The sequence below is a fragment of the Oncorhynchus clarkii genome, chromosome 26 (genome assembly GCF_045791955.1).
Source record: "Oncorhynchus clarkii lewisi isolate Uvic-CL-2024 chromosome 26, UVic_Ocla_1.0, whole genome shotgun sequence".
In the NCBI taxonomy this organism is placed as follows: domain Eukaryota; kingdom Metazoa; phylum Chordata; class Actinopteri; order Salmoniformes; family Salmonidae; genus Oncorhynchus; species Oncorhynchus clarkii.
This window is the reverse complement of record NC_092172.1, coordinates 41,265,439-41,289,019: the sequence shown is the minus strand read 5'-3', so window position 1 is coordinate 41,289,019 and position 23,581 is coordinate 41,265,439. Positions and strand designations below refer to the sequence as shown.

At 46.1% G+C, this 23,581-nt stretch overlaps 2 protein-coding genes across 5 annotated transcripts in view; both read left to right on the top strand.

The window, feature by feature from the left end:
• LOC139384807 (homer protein homolog 2-like) overlaps nt 1–3,432 on the top strand; it is a 117,504-nt gene extending 114,072 nt beyond the window's left edge. For 3 of the 4 annotated variants that reach the window (XM_071129693.1, XM_071129696.1, XM_071129695.1), the window contains exon 9: nt 979–2,273. In XM_071129693.1, the coding sequence (XP_070985794.1) occupies nt 979–1,167 (189 nt within the window). In that variant the 3' untranslated portion in view covers nt 1,168–2,273. Of the gene's footprint in view, nt 1–978 lie in introns of all 4 variants that reach the window. The other variant, XM_071129694.1, reaches the window with a different exon arrangement.
• LOC139384804 (fibronectin type III and SPRY domain-containing protein 2-like) overlaps nt 3,138–23,581 on the top strand; it is a 62,780-nt gene continuing 42,336 nt past the window's right edge. The window contains exon 1 of the mRNA XM_071129688.1: nt 3,138–3,432. The gene's annotated coding sequence lies outside the window, so the exon portion shown is untranslated. The remainder of the gene's footprint in view (nt 3,433–23,581) is intronic.

The following is a 23,581-nucleotide window of genomic DNA, read 5'->3' as shown; positions in this document are numbered from 1 at the left end:
ATTCTATTAACTCTAGCTCTATACCAGACAGTATCAGTATTGTCTGGTCCAGTGGTCTCTCTATTTAAAGCAGGTTATATCCATTCTATTAACTCTAGCTCTATACCAGACAGTATCAGTAGTGTCTGGTCCAGTGGTCTCTCTATTTAAAGCAGGTTATATCCATTATATTAACTCTAGCTCTATACCAGACAGTATCAGTATTGTCTGGTCCAGTGGTCTCTCTATTTAAAGCAGGTTATATCCATTCTATTAACTCTAGCTCTATACCAGACAGTATCAGTAGTGTCTGGTCCAGTGGTCTCTCTATTTAAAGCAGGTTATATCCATTATATTAACTCTAGCTCTATACCAGACAGTATCAGTATTGTCTGGTCCAGTGGTCTCTCTATTTAAAGCAGGTTATATCCATTCTATTAACTCTAGCTCTATACCAGACAGTATCAATAGTGTCTGGTCCAGTGGTCTCTCTATTTAAAGCAGGTTATATCTATTCTATTAACTCTAGCTCTATACCAGACAGTATCAGTATTGTCTGGTCCAGTGGTCTCTCTATTTAAAGCAGGTCTCCCACACAGTGATCAGGTTTCAACAGTCAGCTGAGAAATGCCACCAGGCACCAGTTTAGACCTCCTATTTTAGCCCTCTCGCTCTCTCTCTCCCTCCCCCTCTCTCTCCCCCTCTCGCTTGCTCGCTCCCTCCGCCTCTCGCTCGCTCCCTCCGCCTCTCCCCCGCTCCCCCTTTCGTTCTCTCTCCCCCTGTTCTCTCCCCCTCCATATTCTCCCAAGCTAATAAACTTTCTAAATTAGCGACTAATATACGTTATTGTCTCTTATCTGTAGGCTGAGGTGAAAGTTATAGATATTTACAACATTATGGCAGTATCTAACTTCATATTTCCAATCTCTTTAGACAGCTGAGGTGAATTTAAAACGTTATTATATCAGTAATCTAACTCCATAATCTCTGTGTCTTTAGGCTGCTGAGGTGAAGAACAAGGACCTGGAGGATAGGATGGAGGGTCTTCAGGCCGACATCGAGGACAGCCAGTCCAAGCAGGGCAACATGAAGGGAGAGCTGAAGAAGTTCATGGACGTCCTGGATGGGAAGATTGATGAGCTGCACGAGTTCAGGCAGGGCCTGTCCAAGCTAGGGGTGGATAACTGAGGGAGGAAGAGACAGAGGAGACGAGAGAGGGATGGAGGGATGACCGGTTAGAGATGGAGGTTTTATAAATACCTTCAGAACAGGACTCTGTGGCGCCACGCCCCCAAAGTGGAGACCACACTGAACCAATCAGCTGTAAACACACTACACAGTACAGTACAGAGAGGGAGGGATGGGGAGAAAGAGGGGGGGGGGGGGTGAGAGAGGCCAGGGCAGGCAGGGGATCACCTGATGGTTCCATCTGGTGTATCAGTCAGTCAGTGTTCTGGAACTAGAACCTAGAGTCTTCTCTCTGGTTACTGTTCTGTCTCTGTGGGGGGGAGACAGGTTCCAGTTCTAGAACAGGTGACAGGTTCTATAGTTCTGTCTGTTGTTTCTACAGGCTGAACTAAGAGGGAAGAAAGGGTTTAAAAAGGGCTACATGTATTTAAACTACAGCTAATGCAGTACAACCACAGATAAGTAATGATCCCACACTATCCTACTGGTCTCTTTATGACATGAGGGAAATATAGAAGATATATATACTTTTCAAGACCTGTCTTTATATTGTGGCTTCATGTCGATCTCAGGTGTGTTTAAAGACAGTTTGTTACTTGTTAGTTAATATGCGAATACACGACAAATACATGACACGGCGGTGTCATCAAGTGCCTCAGGAGAACCGGCCAAACTAGACGGATGATGACCATGCATCACCATAGTAACGCACTAATTAAATATTGCTATGAAAATTAAAAATGTTTAAACCATTATTTAAGGAATCCTAGTAATGTGACAACCACAACAGGACAACCACTACAACAACAACAGCCACCACAACAACAACAACCACCACAACAACAACAGCCACCACAACAAAATCAATGACCACAACAGGACAACAATGACTACAACAGGACAACAACCACAACAGGACAACAACAACACGACGACAACAACAGGACAACAACAACAGGATGACAACAACAACAGGACAACAACAACAAAAGAACAATAACAACAACACGACGACAATAACATCAACAACACGACGACAACAACAACAACAACAGGACAATAACATCAACAACAACAACAACAGGACAAAATGAGAAGAGAAAAAAGGAGGAAAATCTTGTTTGAAAAAAGTAGTTCTGTTTGATGACGTCATAATGACGATGACGTCATAATGAAAGGGAATGAACAGATGTGGTGGTTTAATAACAGAAGTTTCAAGGATTTAGAGGGTTTTGGTAAACGTGAACGTTATGAATCAGCAGTCAGTCTGCTGCACTGTAATGTAATTAAGAAATGGAGACGAGGCTCCTTTTTAGAAATGTGAATAGATGAAACCAGGACTTTATAGTCTGAGGAGGCAGAGAAACCTTAAACTATGCTAGATAACCCATTTGTAACGAGTGCAATGTTTGATGAGGATTTTGCATGTGTAACACTTCATATTTCTTTGTCAGTTTTCTAGAACAAAAGTATGAAGTATGTCTTTAAAATCTGTTGTTCATATAGGATATGTGCTTCCTCCACTACTTTGGTCTGTTTGTTTTATTAGTATGGTCAGTGGGGATATTTTACGGGGGACTTGGTTGTTGCTGCTGGCTGGGTGGGTGAACTATAAACTAGAAACTATGGGAAAGAATACTTTGTGAGAACAACACATGACCTGGGACTTTAAATCAACCCTGTGAGATCTCTCTAGTTTGACTTATTTATGAGAACAACACATGATTTGGGCCTTTAAATCAACCCTGTGAGATCTCTCTAGTTTGACTTATTTATGAGAACAACACATGATTTGGGACTTTAAATCTCTCTCTCTCTCTCTCTCTCTCTCTCTCTCTCTCTCTCTCTCTCTCTCTCTCTCTCTCTCTCTCTCTCTCTCTCTCTCTCTCTCTCTCTCTCTCTCTCTCTCTCTCTCTCTCTCTCTCTCTCTCTCTCTCTCTCTCTCTCTGCATGCTGGGAGTGATTGGTGCATGCTGGGAATTGTTTGAGTGAAGGAGTGCGTGTGTTGTGGAGAGTTAGATATTCACAACTTTCTTTCGGTTTGCTATTTCTTGGTTTTCTTCTGTGCATGATTAAGGTTATTATTTTTACTTTTTTTGTTGTGGTAGAATTAAGTTTTTTGTTTTTCGTATCGAAATTACCCTGATTTTGGCGGGGATGGCAGCCCGAATGGGGATGCCGTCCCTGTCACTTCGGCACGGCTTTAGGTGTGTTACTGAAGCTACTGTCACGGTGGAGGAGTTTCTGGTCGCCGTAGGAGAGAAGGTAGGCTATGAGAATATTGCTTATGCATCCCGGATGAATAAAGCTGTGGTGGTATTTCTTAAAGAAGAATGTCTGGTTGATCGGATGGTTGAGCATGGTGTAATTCTTAAAGGAATGTTTATTCAAGTTACGCCGCTTTTTTCTCCGTCAACAAGGGTAACGATTTCAAATGTACCACCGTTTATTCCAAATGAGCTGTTGGAGCGCGAGTTATTGCGCTTTGGGAAGTTCGCCAGTTCAATTAAGGTTGTTCCGTTGGGTTGCAAACACCCGGCGTTGAAACAGGTAATGTCATTTCGGCGACAGGTGTTTATGTTTTTGGACTCACCGGAGCAGACTTTAGAGTTATCGTTTAAAGTCAAGTATGACAATAGATTGTATATGGCTTATGCTAGTACGGGTAGTCAACGGTGTTTTGAGTGTGGGGATGTTGGTCATAAGCGACATGCTTGCCCGAAAAGGGAGAAGGCCGAGGGAGGGGCGCAGGTGGTCCTCATAACGCCTGGGCCCACTGATGTAGGGAGAGGTGGGCCGACAGCGGCAGAGCAGCCACAAGCACCTGGTGCTGAGGAACAAGTTATCCCCGTTGAGGGCACGGGGTTGCAACTTGTATTAGAGGGAAATGTTATGCTACAGAAAAGTATTGTTGTAGAAGGTAAGGATGTATCTGAAGAGCCAGTTCCTCAGACTGGTGAGCAGGTGCCCAGTATGAGTGCTGGGGTAAAGGAGGGGGTTCATGTGGAGCTAGGCTCCCAGGTAGTGGAGGATATGCCCATTGTGAGTAACGGGGTACAGGAGGGGTTTCATGTGGAGCTAGGCTCCCAGGTAGTGGAGGAGATGCCCACTACGAGTAATGAGGTTCAGGAGGGGTTTCATGTGGAGCTAGGCTCCCAGGTAGTGGAGGAGATGCCCACTACGAGTGCTGGGGTTCATGTAGAGCTAGGCTCCCAGGTAGTGGAAGAGATGCCCACTACGAGTAATGAGGTACATGAGGGTTTTCATGTGGAGCTAAGCTCCAAGGCAGTAGAGGAGATGCCCACTACGAGTGCTGGGGTTCATGTGGAGCTAGGCTCCCAGTTAGTGGAGAAGATGACTACTATGAGTAGTGATGTTCAGGTGGGGCTAGTCTCCCAGGTAGTGGAGGAGATGCCTGGTACGAGTGATGAGGTGCAAGTGGGGAGTGTTGAAAGGGATGTGGTAGAGGGGAGTCAGTTGTCTGTGGTCTCAGCTGAAGATCAGGAGAATGATATGGATATCTCTTTAGATATGACAGCTGCTGGTGAGGACTCAGTTTATGATCTAGAGGAGGTAAATGAGTTTCTGGATCAGACTTTTGGGAAATCTGTCAAATTGGCAGATTATTTTGATGTTGATAAGTTTGTGAGGTCAGCTGTGATGTTACAGAAGACGGTGGGGTTAGACCAATTGAGTGAGAAGAAGCGGTTTCGCTTGAGGAAATTTATTACTGCTGTTGCAGCAGCAAAAGGTGGTGGGAAACGTGTTCAGGTTAAGAGAAGAAAGAAAAATAATGATGATGATCATGCTTCATAGGGTGTCTTTTTTCTCGTTGGTTTCTCTGTGGTTTCTTCTGCTTTTCTTTTCTCTTTTCTATATGGAGGTACTAAGGGTAGGTTCTCTCAATATTAATGGGGGAAGGGACAGGAATAAGAGGGCTTGGGTACTAGAAGTAATAAAACAGAAAAGGCTTAATGTAGTTTTCCTACAGGAGACACATAGTGATGAGGAAAATGAGGTTGACTGGGGTATGTGGTGGGAGGGGCAGCATGTACTCAGTCATGGTACTAATTTCAGTGCTGGGGTGGCCATCTTGTTTTCCTCAGGCTTAGGGGTGACTGTGGTATCTACAACAGAGATTGTCAAGGGTCGGGTTTTATTGGTCAAGGTGGATGTTATGGGGTTTCTCTTTGTTTTTTTGAATGTTTATGCTCCGAATGAGGGTACAGAGCGTATTGCTATATTTGATCAAATAAAGGAAACCTTAAGACAGTGTGACCAAGAGGGGTGTATGGTTTTAGGGGGTGACTGGAACTGTACAGTGGATTTTACTGTTGATCGCACCGCTGAAGAACCTCACCTGCGGTCAGCCACTTGCCTGTCTGGCCTATTAACTGAGTTTGAGCTTTCTGATGTGTGGAGAGTAAGGAATGCAAAAGTTAGGCAGTACACATGGCTAAAAATGAATGAAGGTCGTGTCAGTGCAGCAAGGTTAGACAGGTTGTATGTATCTGATCACTACTGTAGTAGGGTTGGAAAGTGTGCCATTACTCCTGTGGGTTTCTCTGATCATCATATTGTTACTGTTGATATTCACTTGTCCTGTCCACGACGGTCATCGCCTTACTGGTATTTTAATGTTAAATTGTTACATGATGTCATGTTTTGTGACAGGTTTTTGTTGTTTTGGGAAAAATGGAGGGGTATAAAAGGGAATTTTGAGTCCTTGAGACAATGGTGGGAGGTTGGGAAGGCCCAAATACGAGTTTTTTGTCAACAGTATACTGCTCTGTCTCAAATTGAGGTTAAAGAGACTATCAAGGCCCTTGAACAGGACATCAAATCTACTGAATTGAAGCTGCTCACTCAGAACGACCCTGGACTAGTCATGAACTTACAGGACAAGAGACATGAACTGAGGTCGTTTCTGCATGAAAGAGTGAAGGGTGCCTTGATTAGGTCTCGTTTCGCTTCCCTCAAGGATATGGATGCTCCTAGCGCTTTTTTTTTCAACCTAGGACAGTCGAAATTTCAACGCAAACAGATGGTCTGCCTTCGTCTCCCTGATGGGAAGGTGACCACGAATGATATTGAAATGCGTCAACATGCCGTGGATTTTTACTCATCCCTTTATAAGGCGGAGGATTGTGACTCTTTATGTACTGAACAGTTGTTACACGGTCTTCCTCAATTGGGACCTGAGCAGAGAGTCGCATTGGACGCTGATATTACACTGCAAGAGCTGTCCACAGCAGTTATGCAGCTCTCAACAGGCCGAGCCCCTGGCATCGATGGTTTACCATCTGAGTTTTACAAGCACTTTTGGGGGTCTATTGGGGAGGATTTTTATGAAGTGGTGTGTGAATCTTTTCATGAGGGTTCTCTTCCTGTATCCTGTCAACGTGCGGTGCTTTCACTGTTGCCAAAAAAGGGGGATTTGGCTCTCATAAAAAATTGGAGACCTGTTGCCTTGCTGTGCGCAGAATACAAAATTGTTTCTAAATGTCTCTCAAACAGGTTGAAAGACTATCTGGGATTGTTGATCCACAAGGACCAGTCCTACTGTGTACCTGATCGCTCTATTGTTGACAACTTGTTTCTGATAAGAGATGTTTTAGACATTTGTAAACTGTCTGCTGTAAATGTGGGTTTACTTTCGTTGGATCAGGAGAAGGCTTTTGATCGTGTGGACCACCAGTATTTGTTTAAAACAATGAAAGCCTTTGGGTTTGGGGATGTTTTTCTGTCTTGGGTGAATTTACTGTATGCTGGAGCCTCGTGTATGGTGAAGGTTGGTGGTGGTTTGAGTTGCCCCATCCCTGTCGAAAGGGGCATCAGGCAGGGATGCCCAATTTCAGGGCAGTTATATAGTCTGGCGATTGAACCAATGCTTTGTTTTTTAAGAGCGAAGCTTACTGGTTTCTCTGTGCCAGGTGTAATGAAGGGTCCCACGATAGCACTGTCTGCGTATGCAGATGACGTGATCGTTTTTATTACAGGGGGTGAGGATGTTAAGGTTCTCTCAAACACTTTAAAGGTGTATGAGGGGGCCTCCTCAGCTAGAGTCAATTGGGGAAAGAGTGAAGCGCTGTGGGCAGGTCAGCTTCAGATGGGGTCCGCTCCACGGTTACCAGGGGGGCTTCAGTGGGGCAGAGATGGAATGAAGACTTTGGGAGTTTTTCTAGGCTCCGATGTCTTTCAGAAAAAGAACTGGGAGGGTGTAGTGGAGAAAGTGTGTGCCAGACTGTCAAGGTGGAAATGGGTGTTGCCCCAGCTGTCCTATAGGGGACGGGTCCTGGTAGCTAATAATCTTGCTGCTTCTACCCTGTGGCACAGACTAATGATTTTACAGCCACCAAAGGGTCTGATACAAGAGCTTCAGAGGACCCTTGTCAATTTCTTCTGGTCTGGACAACACTGGATCAAAGCTGCAGCCCTGTATCTGCCACTGCACGAGGGTGGGCAAGGCCTGGTGGACATTTCCTCTAGGATCACGGCTTTCCGGCTCCAAGCAGTTCAGAGATTGTTGTACAGAGACTGTTCTAGCTGGGTCGAAACAGCCTACATATTGATGAGGAGAGCGGGCTGTTTGGGCTTAGACAAACATATTTTCCTCTTAAAGCTGGAGGGGGGTGATTTGACTGGCCTGACTCCATTTTATGAGTCTGTTATGCAGGCTTGGAGAGTCTTTGTCAAGTCCCGTAAGACCGGCACGCCACCAGGGATGTGGCTTTTTGAAGAGCCTCTTTTTCATAACACTGCCATCCAGTCCCGTGTTCTGGTTTCAGCTAGCCTACGTTCATGCCTATTAGGCGTGGGGTGTACCAAGCTGGGTCATCTGATGCGGAGCAGGAGCAGATTGGAGGAGCTGAGAGAAAGAGCAGGGATCCGATCATCTCGCCTACTGAGGAAGGTCGTCGATGAGGTCTGCGACTCCTTGCCAGTGCTTCATCTGCAGTATGTGACTGACATTTCCAATTCTGATCGGTGGAAGGAGGGTCTGGATTATGTGTTCCCTGCACTGATTGTTAGTGCTGCGATGGGGGCATTTGAGGAGGACGCGGGGATGCTGCTTTCCTTCGATACCCCGGAGCTGGGGGAGTTCAACGAGGTGGGAAAGAAGGCTATGTACAGAACATGTGTGAAGGTGTCCCATGCCTCTTCCCTGGAAAGGGTAAAATCGACGAGGTGGGCGGATGTGCTTGGTCCAGGTGCTTCTCCAAAAGGCTGTTGGCGATCATTGTATAAACTGCCTATTGATAAGAGGACAGCTGACCTCCAATGGAGGATAATACATGGAGCTATAGCCACCAACATGCATCTGGTACACCTGGACCCTACTGTTGGGGAGGGGTGTCCATTCTGTGCTGAAGATGAATCTCTGGCACATCTGTTTTTACTGTGTCCCAGGTTGGTTGGGATGATTGATCTGATCACTGATTGGTTCTCAACGTTGGGAGAGGTTTTCTCTTCCCAACTGTATATATTTGGGCCAAAGTACAGGTTCAGTCAAAAGGGTGTAGTTGTGTTGCTTAATTTTGTGTTAGGGGCAGCAAAATTAGCGATATGGAAGACCCGAAAGAACAGCATTCGGGGACAGGGGTCTGTGGATGTGGTGGGAATGCTGGAGGGAATGTTGGCAGCGAGACTAAGGGTTGAGTTTGCTTATTATAAACTTGTCAACAATATTGATCTGTTTTTGAGTATATGGGGTATTCAGAGGCTGTTGTGTTTTGTTACTGTGGAGGAGGAATTGGAGTTGTGTTTTTAATTGATGTGTAACTGTGGTTTTGTATGAGTATTTATTGTGTGGTGGGCCCCCAGACCCAATAAAGAGTATTTAAAACTCAACTCTCTCTCTCTCTCTCTCTCTCTCTCTCTCTCTCTCTCTCTCTCTCTCTCTCTCTCTCTCTCTCTCTCTCTCTCTCTCTCTCTCTCTCTCTCTCTCTCTCTCTCTCTCTCTCTCTCTCTCTCTCTCTCTCTCTCTCTCTCTCTCTCTCTCTCTCTCTCTCTCTCTCTCTCTCTCTCTCTCTCTCTCTCTCTCTCTCTCTCTCTCTCTCTCTCTCTCTCTCTCTCTCTCTCTCTCTCTCTCTCTCTCTCTCTCTCTCTCTCTCTCTCTCTCTCTCTCTCTCTCTCTCTCTCTCTCTCTCTCTCTCTCTCTCTCTCTCTCTCTCTCTCTCTCTCTCTCTCTCTCTCTCTCTCTCTCTCTCTCTCTCTCTCTCAGTGGCCCCAGTATATATGACAACATTACCTTAATGTGTGGATGTTTCTCTACAGATATATTATATGTACCCATTTTTCTGGGCTCAACTTTTATATAATATTTTGGGAGCGGGCATGGTGTGATGATATTATATAGTCCCTGCGTTTAACAACAAAACGCACCCAGAAGTCTACCTTTTACAGAACGCAGTCATGATGAATTCTATTTGAATATTGTACTACAGACACATCTTGTTGTGGGACATCTGTGAGTAACACCATGATACAAGTGGATAGATTTCTATCACTTGTTTTGAGAAATGTTTTCACAAGATGGGAGTGTGTCTACGGACGGACTGTATAACTTTCCCCTGTTCCTCATGTAACCACGACATCCTCTGTGTGTACAGACTTCCAATAGGCTGAACCTGATCCATATAGCACCTTCTCCTTCCTGTCAATCAAAATGACTCCACTTCTGTGACTCCTGGTCAATATTGTACCATATAGAATTGACAGTTGTTAAAATATAGTTTAATTACAAATATGTGGTCTGTGACTCTTCTGTCTCCATACATTTCAACAAGGCACTGAATCATATTGTTTTACGCACTGACAAATCATGCTGTGTCATCTGGTCATTGTGAAGCTAGCCTGATCCCAGATCTGTTTTTGTGGTCAGTGTTTCTTCTCTCTCCATACATTTCAACAAGGCACTGAAGCATATTGTTTACTTAATAAGGCTCGAGGAGGTGCGGTATACGACACAACGCGGAGTGCCTGGATACAGCCATGAGCCGTGGTATATTGGTCATATATCACAAACCCCCGAGGTGCCTTATTAACCAGGTAGGCTAGTTGAAAACACCTTTATTTAACCAGGTAGGCTAGTTGAGAACACCTTTATTTAACCAGGTAGGCTAGTAGAGAACACCCATATTTAACAAGGTAGTCTAGTTGAGAACAAGTTCTCATTTACAACTATGACCTGACCAAGATGAAGCAAAGCAGTGCGACACAAACAACAACACAGAGTTACACATGGAATAAACAAAACATACAGTCAATAACACAATAGAAAAGTGTATATATACAGTGTGTGGTAATGAGGTAAGATAAGGGAGGTAAGGCAATAAATAGGCCGTAGGGGCGAAGTAATTACAATTTAGCATTTAAACACTGGAGTGATAGATCTGCAGAAGATTAATGTGCAAGTAGAGATACTGGGGTGCAAAGGACCATAAATAAATAAATATGGGGATGAAGTAGTTGGGTGGGCTATTTACAGATGGGCTGTGTACAGGTGCAATGATCTGTAAGCTGCTCTGACAGCTGGTGCTTAAAGTTAGTGAGGGAGATATGAGTCTCCAGCTTCAGTGATTTTTGCTCTTCGTTCCAGTCATTGGCAGCAGAGAACTGGAAGGAAAGGCGGCCAAAGGAAGAATTGGTTTTGGGGGTGACCAGTGAGATATACCTGCTGGAGCGCATGCTACGAGTGGGTGCTGCTATGGTGACAAGTGAGCTGAGATAAGGCGGGGCTTTACCTAGCAAAGACTTATAGATGACCTTGAGCCAGTGGGTTTGGCGACGAATATGAAGCGAGGGCCAGCCAACGAGAGCATACAGGTCGCAGTGGTGGGTAGTATATAGGGCTTTGGTGACAAAACGGATGGCACTGAGATAGACTGCATCCAATTTGCAGAGTAGAGTGTTGGAGTCTGTTTTGTAAATGACATCGCCAAAGTCGAGGATCTGTAGGATAATCAGTTTTACGAGGGTATGTTTGGCAGCATGAGTGAAGGACGCTTTGATGTGGAATAGGAAGCCAATTTCTAGATTTAATTTTGGATTGGAGATGCTTGTCCGTACACATCACGGACAAACTGAATTGGTCCACCCACACAGACAGCGTTGTGAAGAAGGTGCAGCAGCCTCAGGAGGATGAAGAAAGTCGGCTTGTCACCAAAAGCACTCACAAACTTCTACAGATGCACAATCGAGAGCATCCTGTCGGGCTGTATCACCGCCTGGTACGGCAACTGCTCCGCCCACAACCGTAAGGCTCTCCAGGGGGTAGTGAGGTCTGCACAACGCATCACCGGGGGCAAACTACCTGCCCTCCAGGACACCTACACCACCCGATGTCACAGGAAGGCCATAAAGATCATCAAGGACAACAACCACCCGAGCCTCTGCCTGTTCACCCTGTGTGGGTGGACCAATTCAGTTTGTCTGTGATGTGTATGCCGAGGAACTTAAAACTTGCTACCCTCTCCACTACTGTTCCATCGATGTGGATAGGGGGGTGTTCCCTCTGCTGTTTCCTGAAGTCCACAATCATCTCCTTAGTTTTGTTGACATTGAGTGTGAGGTTATTTTCCTGACACCACACTCAGAGGGCCCTCACCTCCTCCCTGTAGGCCGTCTCGTCGTTGTTGGTAATCAAGCCTACCACTGTTGTGGAAGGCGAGGCGAGGTCAGTACAGGTGCATCAAAGCAGGGACCGAGAGACTGAAAAACAGCTTCTATCTCAAGGCCATCAGACTGTTAAACAACCACGACTAACATTGAGTGGCTGCTGCCAACATACTGACTCAACTCCAGCCACTTTAATAATGGAAATTGATGTAAAAAATGTATCACTAGCCACTTTAAACAATGCTACTTAATATAATGTTTACATACCCTACATTATTCATCTCATATGTATATACTGTACTCTATATCATCTACTGCATCTTGCCTATGCCGTTCTGTACCATCACTCATTCATATATCTTTATGTACATATTCTTTATCCCTTTGTAGTTGTGGAATTGTTAGGTTAGGTTACTCGTTGGTTATTACTGCATTGTCGGAACTAGAAGCACAAGCATTTCGCTACACTTGAATTAACATCTGCTAACCATGTGTATGTGACAAATAAAATTTGATTTGATTTGAGTGAGTCTTAAATGTGAGTCTGGAAGGAGAGTTTACAGTCTAACCAGACACCAAGGTATTTGTAGTTGTCCACATATTCTAAGTCAGAACCGTCCAGAGTAGTGATGCTGGACAGGCGGGCAGGTGCTGGTAGCGATCGGTTGAAGAGCATGCATTTAGTTTAACTTGCATTTATGAGCAGTTGGAGGCCACGGAAGGAGTGTTGTATGGCATTGAAGCTTGCCTGGAGGGTTGTTAACACAGAGTCCAAAGAAGGGCCAGAAATATACAGAATGGTGTCGTCTGCGTAGAGGTGGATCAGAGACTCACCAGCAGCAAGAGCGACATCATTGATGTATACAGAGAAGAGAGTTGACCCGAGAATTTAACCCTGTGGCACCCCCATAGAGACTGCCAGAGGTCCGGACAACAGGCCCTCCGATTTGACACACTGAACTGTCTGAAAAGTAGTTGGTGAACCAGGCAAGGCAGTCATTTGAGAAACCAAGGCTGTTGAGTCTGCCAATAAGAATGTGGTGATTGACAGAGTCGAAAGCCTTGGCCAGGTCGATGAATACGGCTGCACAGTATTGTCTTTTATCGATGGTGGTTATGATATCGTTTAGGACCTTGAGGGTGGCTGTGGTGCACCGCAGCAGCTTTCCAATCTTTGAAGATCTCCGACGATACGAAAGAGAGGTTGAACAGGCTATAAACTGGTTACCAACGTAATTAGAGCAGTAAAAATACATGTTTTGTCATACCCGTGGTATACGGTCTGATATGATGACCACGGCTGTCAGCCAATCAGCATTCAGGGTTCAACCCACCGAGTTTATAAAGACGAACTAATCATTCTGTGTCATCTGGTCATTGTGAAGCTAGCCTGATCCCAGATCTGTTTGTGTTGTCTTGCAAACGGATCAACTCTGAAATCTAACCAGCTAGTGTAGGTTTCTCCAACTCTGGTCTTACTGCTGGGATAGAACAACAGGCTGCCTACCTGGAAGCTCTCCAGGAAAATGGAAACTGACAACTCAGCTTCTCTCTAACACAGCTTGGTACCGCTGTACGGTATCTGTCTGTAACACAGCTTGGTACCGCTGCACGGTATCTGTCTAACACAGCTTGGTACTGCTGCACGGTATCTGTCTGTAACACAGCTTGGTACCGCTGCACGGTATCTGTCTGTAACACAGCTTGGTACCACTGCACGGTATCTGTCTGTAACACAGCTTGGTACCACTGCACGGTATCTGTCTGTAACACAGCTTGGTACCACTGCACGGTATCTGTCTGTAACACAGCTTGGTCCCGCTGTACGGTATCTGTCTGTAACACAGCTTGGTCCCGCAGCATGGTATCTGTCTAACACAGCTTGGTACCGCTGCACGGTATCTGTCTGTAACACAGCTTGGTACCGCTGCACGGTATCTGTCTGTAACACAGCTTGGTACCGCTGCACGGTATCTGTCTGTAACACAGCTTGGTACCGCTGCACGGTATCTGTCTAACACAGCTTGGTACCGCTGCACGGTATCTGTCTGTAACACAGCTTGGTACCGCTGCACGGTATCTGTCTGTAACACAGCTTGGTACCGCTGCACGGTATCTGTCTGTAACACAGCTTGGTACCGCTGCACGGTATCTGTCTGTAACACAGCTTGGTACCGCTGCACGGTATCTGTCTAACACAGCTTGGTACTGCTGCACGGTATCTGTCTGTAACACAGCTTGGTACCGCTGCACGGTATCTGTCTGTAAACACAGCTTGGTACCGCTGCACGGTATCTGTCTAACACAGCTTGGTACTGCTGCACGGTATCTGTCTGTAACACAGCTTGGTACCGCTGCACGGTATCTGTCTGTAACACAGCTTGGTACCGCTGCACGGTATCTGTCTGTAACACAGCTTGGTACCGCTGCACGGTATCTGTCTAACACAGCTTGGTACCGCTGCACGGTATCTGTCTGTAACACAGCTTGGTACTGCTGCACGGTATCTGTCTAACACAGCTTGGTACCACAGCACGGTATCTGTCTGTAACACAGCTTGGTACCACTGCACGGTATCTGTCTGTAACACAGCTTGGTACCGCTGCACGGTATCTGTCTGTAACACAGCTTGGTACCGCTGCACGGTATCTGTCTAACACAGCTTGGTACTGCTGCACGGTATCTGTCTGTAACACAGCTTGGTACTGCTGCACGGTATCTGTCTGTAACACAGCTTGGTACTGCTGCACGGTATCTGTCTAACACAGCTTGGTACCACAGCACGGTATCTGTCTGTAACACAGCTTGGTACTGCTGCACGGTATCTGTCTGTAACACAGCTTGGTACTGCTGCACGGTATCTGTCTAACACAGCTTGGTACCACTGCACGGTATCTGTCTGTAACACAGCTTGGTACCACTGCACGGTATCTGTCTGTAACACAGCTTGGTACCACTGCACGGTATCTGTCTGTAACACAGCTTGGTACCGCTGCACGGTATCTGTCTAACACAGCTTGGTACCACAGCACGGTATCTGTCTGTAACACAGCTTGGTACCACTGCACGGTATCTGTCTGTAACACAGCTTGGTACCACTGCACGGTATCTGTCTGTAACACAGCTTGGTACCACTGCACGGTATCTGTCTGTAACACAGCTTGGTACCACTGCACGGTATCTGTCTGTAACACAGCTTGGTACCGCTGCACGGTATCTGTCTGTAACACAGCTTGGTACTGCTGCACGGTATCTGTCTAACACAGCTTGGTACCACAGCACGGTATCTGTCTGTAACACAGCTTGGTACCACTGCACGGTATCTGTCTGTAACACAGCTTGGTACCGCTGCACGGTATCTGTCTAACACAGCTTGGTACTGCTGCACGGTATCTGTCTGTAACACAGCTTGGTACCGCTGCACGGTATCTGTCTGTAAACACAGCTTGGTACCGCTGCACGGTATCTGTCTAACACAGCTTGGTACTGCTGCACGGTATCTGTCTGTAACACAGCTTGGTACCACTGCACGGTATCTGTCTGTAACACAGCTTGGTACCACTGCACGGTATCTGTCTGTAACACCGCTTGGTACCGCTGCACGGTATCTGTCTAACACAGCTTGGTACTGCTGCACGGTATCTGTCTGTAACACAGCTTGGTACCGCTGCACGGTATCTGTCTGTAAACACAGCTTGGTACCGCTGCACGGTATCTGTCTAACACAGCTTGGTACTGCTGCACGGTATCTGTCTGTAACACAGCTTGGTACCACTGCACGGTATCTGTCTGTAACACAGCTTGGTACCACTGCACGGTATCTGTCTGTAACACAGCTTGGTACCGCTGCACGGTATCTGTCTGTAACACAGCTTGGTACCGCTGCACGGTATCTGTCTGTAACACAGCTTGGTCCCGCTGCACGGTATCTGTCTAATACAGCTTAACCACCTACCATCTCCCAGCAGACCAACAGTGTTCTCTCTAGTACTGGACTGTCTGTCTGACTGGCTCCTATCAACCTCCTCTCTAGGATAGAGAAAGTGGGAGTTTGGACTGAACTCTGTGCTCCCAGGGATGTTTCTCAATACGTTTCCTGTGGCTTCCTCTCCCTCTCCTCCTGTGAGTGTTAGTGCAAGAAAGACAAGGGTTCATCTCAAGTCTTCAGTAGCTTCCTCTACCTTTCCCTCCTCCCCCTTGTCTCTCACCAGGGCAGTCGCTTTCACTCATCCAGTTCTTTCACAGACTGATACAGGTAGAGAAGGTGAGGATCATTCAGGTAGAGGAGGTGATGATCATTCAGGTAGAGAAGGTGAGGATCATTCAGGTAGAGAAGGTGAGGATCATTCAGGTAGAGGAGGTGATATTCATTCAGGTAGAGAAGGTGAGGATCATTCAGGTAGAGGATCATTCAGGTAGAGGAGGTGAGGGTCCTTCAGGTAGAGGATCATTCAGGTAGAGAAGGTGAGGATCCATATTAGATTACTGGACGCGGCTCCTAGCTACTCCCCCACGTCTTCTCATCGTGGAAATGGTTGCAGTGGTGGAATCAGCGGAAAGGTTGCCTAGGCAACTTGATCCACTCACTCGCGTATTGATTTAACTCTTGTTGTAAAGTGGCTATGTGGAAATTATTGACTGTCGTACAGACACCCCTGTCCAGGGATCTCCCCCCCCCTTCTCCACGCTCTCCCTCTTTCTCTCTCCCTTTCTCTGCTCCCTCTCTTGGATATATTTAATTAGCTCTGAAAATCAATCATCCTTTCACAACAAGTTAGACTCATGGATGTTTTGTTTCCCCTCATATAACCTTGTATTGCACCCAACACTCCAACATGCAAGGAGAGGTCAGCTGTGGTTGTGTTGTCATGGCAAATGTGTAGGAGGTCAACTGAACAGTTCTAGAACATAGAATCCTTTTTTTATGTTATTGCTTCACCAACACTTCCTGGGAGGGGAGTGATGCATTGTGGTTATGTTCTAAGCAAAGAGTATTTGAAATAGAAATTGCAGCACACCAGTAATATTTTATGCTCCATGTTTTTTTTCCAAATATTGATTTTATTTATTCCTCCAATGCAGCTGGATTTACATAATAAACTTCCTGGTCTGGCGACCAAATATTAAGATTGCTCTTTCCATGACAGACTCACCAAGTGAATCCAGGTCAAAGCTATGATCCCTCATTGATGTCACTTGTTAAATCCACTTCAATCGGTGTAGATGCAGGGGAGGAGACGGGTTAAAGAAGGATTTATAAGCCTTGAGACATTCATTGTGTATGTGTGCCATTCAGGGGGTGAAGGGGCATTGTGTATGTGTTGCCATTCAGGGGTGAAGGGGCATTGTGTATGTGTTGCCATTCAGGGGGTGACGGGGCAAGACAAACCGTTTAAGTGCCTTTAAACGGGGTATACTAGTAGATGCGCACAGGTTTGTGTCAAGAACTGCAATGCTGCTGGGTTTTTCAGGCTCAACAGTTTACTGTGTGTATCAAGAATGATACACCAGGTGGTAGTGGTGGTGATAGTAGTGGTGGTGGTGGTGATAGTAGTAGTGGTGGTGGTGGTGGTGGTGATAGTAGTAGTGGTGGTGGTGATAGTGGTGGTGGTGGTGATAGTAGTAGTAGTGGTGGTGATCGTGGTGGTGGTGATAGTAGTAGTAGTAGTGGTGGTGGTGGTGATAGTAGTAGCGGTGGTGATAGTAGTAGTGGTGGTGGTGATAGTAGTGGTGGGGGTGGTGATAGTAGTAGTGGTGGTGGTGATAGTAGCGGTGGTGGTGGTGATAGTAGTGGTGGTGGTATTATTATTCGACCATGCTGGTCATTTATGAACATTTGAACATCTTGACCATGTTCTGTTATAATCTCCACCCGGCACAGCCAGAAGAGGACTGGCCACCCCACATAGCCTGGTTCCTCTCTAGGTTTCTTCCTAGGTTTTGGCCTTTCTAGGGAGTTTTTCCTAGCCACCGTGCTTCTACACCTGCATTGCTTGCTGTTTGGGGTTTTAGGCTGGGTTTCTGTACAGCACTTTGAGATATCAGCTGATGTACGAAGGGCTATATAAATAAATTTGATTTGATTTTGATTTGGTGATAGTAGTAGTGGTGGTGGTGGTGGTGATAGTAGTGGTGGGGGTGGTGATAGTAGTAGTAGTAGTGGTGGTGGTGATAGTAGTAGTGGTGGTGGTGGTGGTGATAGTAGTGGTGGGGGTGGTGATAGTAGTAGCGGTGGTGATAGTAGTGGTGGTGGTGATAGTAGTAGTGGTGTTGGTGATAGTAGTAGTAGTGGTGGTGATAGTAGTAGTAGTGGTGGTGATAGTAGTAGTAGTGGTGGTGATAGTAGTAGTGGTGGTGGTGATAGTAGTAGTGGTGGTGATAGTAGTAGTGGTGGTGATAGTAGTAGTGGTGGTGATAGTGGTGGTGGTGATAGTAGTAGTGGTGGTGATAGTAGTAGTGGTGGTGGTGGTGGTGATAGTAGTAGTGGTGATAGTAGTAGTGGTGGTGATAGTAGTAGTGGTGGTGATAGTAGTAGTGGTGGTGGTGGTGGTGATAGTAGTAGTGGTGGTGATAGTAGTAGTAGTAGTAGTGGTGGTGGTGATAGTAGCAGTGGTGGTGATAGTAGTAGTGGTGATGATAGTAGTAGTGGTGGTGATAGTAGTAGTGGTGGTGATAGTAGTAGTGGTGGTGATAGTAGTAGTGGTGGTGATAGTAGTAGTAGGAGTGGTGGTGGTGATAGTAGTAGTGGTGGTGATAGTAGTAGAGGTGGTGATAGTAGTAGTGGTGGTGATAGTAGTAGTGGTGGTGATAGTAGTAGTGGTGGTGATAGTAGTAGTGGTGGTGGTGATAGTAGTAGTGGTGGTGGTGATAGTAGTGGTGGTGGTGATAGTAGTAGTGGTGGTGATAGTAGTAGTGGTGGTGATAGTAGTAGTGGTGGTGGTGGTGGTGGTGATAGTAGTGGTGGTGGTGATAGTAGTAGTGGTGGTGGTGGTGGTGGTGATAGTAGTGGTGGTGGTGATAGTAGTAGTGGTGGTGGTGGTGGTGATAGTAGTGGTGGTGGTGATAGTAGTAGTGGTGGTGATAGTAGTAGTGGTGGTGATAGTAGTAGTGGTGGTGGTGATAGTAGTGGTGGTGGTGATAGTAGTAGTAGTGGTGGTGATAGTGGTGATAGTAGTAGCGGTGGTGAGAGTAGTGGTGATAGTAGTGATAGTAGTAGTGGTGAGAGTAGTGATAGTAGTAGTGGTGGTGGTGATAGTAGTAGTAGTGGTGGTGATAGTAGTGATAGTAGTGGTGGTGGTGATAGTAGTAGTAGTGGTGGTGGTAGTAGTGGTGATATTAGTAGTAGTAGTGGTGATAGTAGTAGTGGTGATAGTAGTAGTGGTGATAGTAGTAGTGGTGATGGTGATAGTAGTAGTGGTGATAGTGATAGTAGTAGTGGTTGTGGTGGTGATAGTAGTAGTGGTGGTGGTGATAGTAGTAGTAGTGGTGGTGGTGGTAGTAGTGGTGATATTAGTAGTAGTAGTGGTGATAGTAGTGGTGGTGGTGGTAGTGGTGATAGTAGTAGTAGTGGTGGTGATAGTAGTGATAGTGGTGGTGGTGATAGTAGTAGTGGTGATAGTAGTAGTGGTGACGGTGGTGGTGGTGATAGTAGTGGTGGTGGTGATAGTAGTAGTAGTGGTGGTGGTAGTAGTAGTGGTGGTGGTGGTAGTAGTAGTGGTCGTGGTGGTGCTGATACTAGTAGTAGTAGTGGTGGTGATAGTGGTGGTGGTGATAGTAGTAGTGGTGGTAATGGTGATAGTGATAGTAGTAGTGATGGTGGTGGTGGTAGTAGTGGTGGTGATAGTAGTGGTGGTAGTAGTAGTGGTGATGGTGATAGTAGTAGTGGTAGTCGTGGTGATGGTGATAGTAGTATTTGGTGGTGGTGGTGGAGATGGTAGTAGTGGTGGTGGTAGTAGTAGTGGTGATGGTGGTGGTGGTAGTAGTGGTGGTGGTGATAATAGTAGAGGTGGTGGAGATAGTGGTGGTGGTGATGATGGTGGTGGTGGTGGTGGTGGTAGTAGTAGTAGTGGTGATGATAGTAGTATTTGGTGGTGGTGATGGTAGTAGTAGTGGTGGTGGTGGTGGTGATAGTAGTAGTAGTGGTGGTGATAGTAGTAGTGGTGGTGATGGTAGTAGTGGTGGTGATGGTAGTAGTGGTGGTGGTGATAATAGTAGTGGTGGTGATGGTAGTAGTGGTGGTGGTGATAATAGTAGTGGTGGTGATGGTAGTAGTGGTGGTGGTGGTGGTGATAGTAGTAGTGGTGGTGATGGTAGTAGTGGTGGTGGTGGTAGTAGTGGTGGTGGTGGTGGTGATAATAGTAGAGGTGGTGGAGATAGTGGTGGTGGTGATAGTAGTGGTGGTGGTGATAGTAGTAGTGGTGATGATAGTAGTAGTGGTGGTGGTGGTAGTAGTGGTGGTGGTGATGATAGTAGTAGTGGTGGTGGTGATAGTAGTAGTGGTGGTGGTGATAGTAGTAGTGGTGGTGATAGTAGTAGTGGTGGTGATGATAGTAGTAGTGGTGGTGGTGATAGTAGTAGTGGTGGTGGTGATAATAGTAGTGGTGGTGATAGTAGTAGTGGTGGTGATAGTAGTAGTGGTGGTGGTGATAGTAGTAGTAGTAGTAGTGGTGGTGGTGATGGTGGTGGTGATAGTAGTAGTGGTGGTGATAGTAGTAGTAGTAGTGGTGGTGGTGATGGTGGTGGTGATAGTAGTAGTGGTGGTGGTGATAGTAGTAGTGGTGGTGGTGATAGTAGTAGTGGTGGTGGTAGTAGTAGTAGTAGTGGTGGTGGTGATGGTGGTGGTGATAGTAGTAGTGGTGGTGGTGATAGTAGTAGTGGTGGTGGTGATAGTAGTAGTGGTGGTGGTGATAATAGTAGTGGTGGTGATATAGTAGTAGTGGTGGTGATAGTAGTAGTGGTGGTGGTGGTGGTGATGGTGGTGGTGATGGTGATAGTAGTAGTGGTGGTGGTGATAGTAGTAGTGGTGGTGGTGATAATAGTAGTGGTGGTGATAGTAGTAGTGGTGGTGATAGTAGTAGTAGTAGTGGTGGTGGTGATGGTGGTGGTGATAGTAGTAGTGGTGGTGATAGTAGTAGTAGTAGTGGTGGTGGTGATAGTAGTAGTGGTGGTGGTGATAGTAGTAGTGGTGGTGGTGGTGGTGGTGATGGTGGTGGTGATAGTAGTAGTGGTGGTGGTGGTGGTGGTGATGGTGGTGGTGATAGTAGTAGTGGTGGTGGTGATAGTAGTAGTGGTGGTGGTGATAATAGTAGAGGTGGTGGTGGTAGAGGTGGGTTAGCCTGAATACAGTAATGTTTACATCCCACTTACTGACACTATCAGTAGATATAATGTAGACTAGTGTTTTCCTCGCTAGGCCCATTGTTACTAATTACACTCTCATTGACCCCTGACCTCTCCTATTCATGCCATGGCTTTCACACATAACCTACACCAGCAGCGAACTCTCTTTTTAGTGGTCTGTCTCTCTCTCCTCCCCCTCTTTCTACAGTATCTATGTGTGATGGCTGGTGGGCGACTTGGTAACTTGGTAAAACAGGATTGTGTGTGTGTGTGTGTGTGTATGTGGTTGATTGCAGAGACGGCACTGTGGCCTAGCTACCGTCGAGACTTGCCGTTGCCATAGTTACGACGGCAGCCGGGATTTCTCATTGACGCTAGCTCGGTCGGGGTTTGCCCGACACCTGCGGCGAGTTCCTCTCGAGGTGTGTGTGTGTGTGTCCCCCTTCTGTCACCCAGAGGTGCCAGGATATCACCAGGAGGCATGTGTACACACACACACATACACAGTTAACAGCTAAGAGGATGTAGCGAGGCACAGAGCAGTAGTGCCCTGCTGTAAGTAAGATGTTACTGAATAGCATTACCCTACGGATACTGTGGCACTCGCTTTGTCTAGGGGTCCTAGTCCTAGTTACATGGTCTGTAACCTGAGTGAACATGTGTCTAGGGGTCCTAGTCCTAGTTACATGGTCTGTAACCTGAGTGAACATGTGTCTAGGGGTCCTAGTTACATGGTCTGTAACCTGAGTGAACATGTGTCTAGGGGTCCTAGTCCTAGTTACATGGTCTGTAACCTGAGTGAACATGTGTCTAGGGGTCCTAGTTACATGGTGTGTAACCTGAGTGAACATGTGTCTAGGGGTCAAATCAAATCAAATGTATTTATATAGCCCTTCTTACATCAGCTGATATCTCAAAGTGCTGTACAGAAACCCAGCCTAAAACCACAAACAGCAAGCAATGCAGATGTAGAAGCAATGTGGCTAGGAAAAACTCCCTAGAAAGGCCAAAACCTAGGAAGAAACCTAGAGAGGAACCAGGCTATGTGGAGTGGCCAGTCCTCTTCTGGCTGTGCCGGGTGGAGATTATAACAGAACATGGCCAAGATGTTCAAATGTTCATAAATGACCAGCATGGTCAAATAATAATAATCACAGGCAGAACAGTTGAAACTGGAGCAGCAGCACGGCCAGGTGGACTGGGGACAGTAAGGAGTCATCATGCCAGGTAGTCCTGAGGCATGGTCCTAGGGCTCAGGTCCTCCGAGAGAGCGAAAGAGAGAATTAGAGAGAGCATACTTAAATTCACACAGGACAACGGATAGGACAGGAGAAGTACTCCAGATATAACAAACTGACCCTAGCCCCCCGACACAAACTACTGCAGCATAAATACTGGAGGCTGAGACAGGAGGGGTCAGGAGACACTGTGGCCCCACCCAATGACACCCCCGGACAGGGCCAAACAGGAAGGATACCACTAGAGGGATATCTTCAACCACCAACTTACCATCTTGAGACAAGGCCGAGTATAGCCCACAAAGATCTCCGCCACGGCACAATCCAAGGGGGGGCGCCAACCCAGACAGGAAGATCACATCAGTACATTGTCATTAAAGTGATGTAACAGCTTCATGGCTAAGTAACATAGCTAACTCCTGCACATTGTCATTAATGTGATGTAACAGCTTCATGGCTAACTCCTACACATTGTCATTAAAGTGATGTAACAGCTTCATGGCTAACTCCTGTACATTGTCATTAATGTGATGTAACAGCTTCATGGCTAACTCCTACACATTGTCATTAATGTGATGTAACAGCTTCATCGCTAACTCCTGCACATTGTCATTAATGTGATGTAACAGCTTCATGGCTAACTCCTGCACATTGTCATTAATGTAACAGCTTCATGGCTAACTCCTGTACATTGTCATTAATGTGATGTAACAGCTTCATGGCTAACTCCTACACATTGTCATTAATGTGATGTAACAGCTTCATGGCTAACTCCTACACATTGTCATTAATGTGATGTAACAGCTTCATGGCTAACTCCTGCACATTGTCATCAATGTAACAGCTTCATGGCTAACTCCTGTACATTGTCATTAATGTGATGTAACAGCTTCATGGCTAACTCCTGCACATTGTCATTAATGTAACAGCTTCATGGCTAACTCCTGTACATTGTCATTAATGTAACAGCTTCATGGCTAACTCCTGCACATTGTCATTAATGTAACAGCTTCATGGCTAACTCCTGTACATTGTCATTAATGTGATGTAACAGCTTCATGGCTAACTCCTGCACATTGTCATTAATGTAACAGCTTCATGGCTAACTCCTGTACATTGTCATTAATGTAACAGCTTCATGGCTAACTCCTGCACATTGTCATTAATATGATGTGATGTAACAGCTTCATGGCTAACTCCTGTACATTGTCATTAAT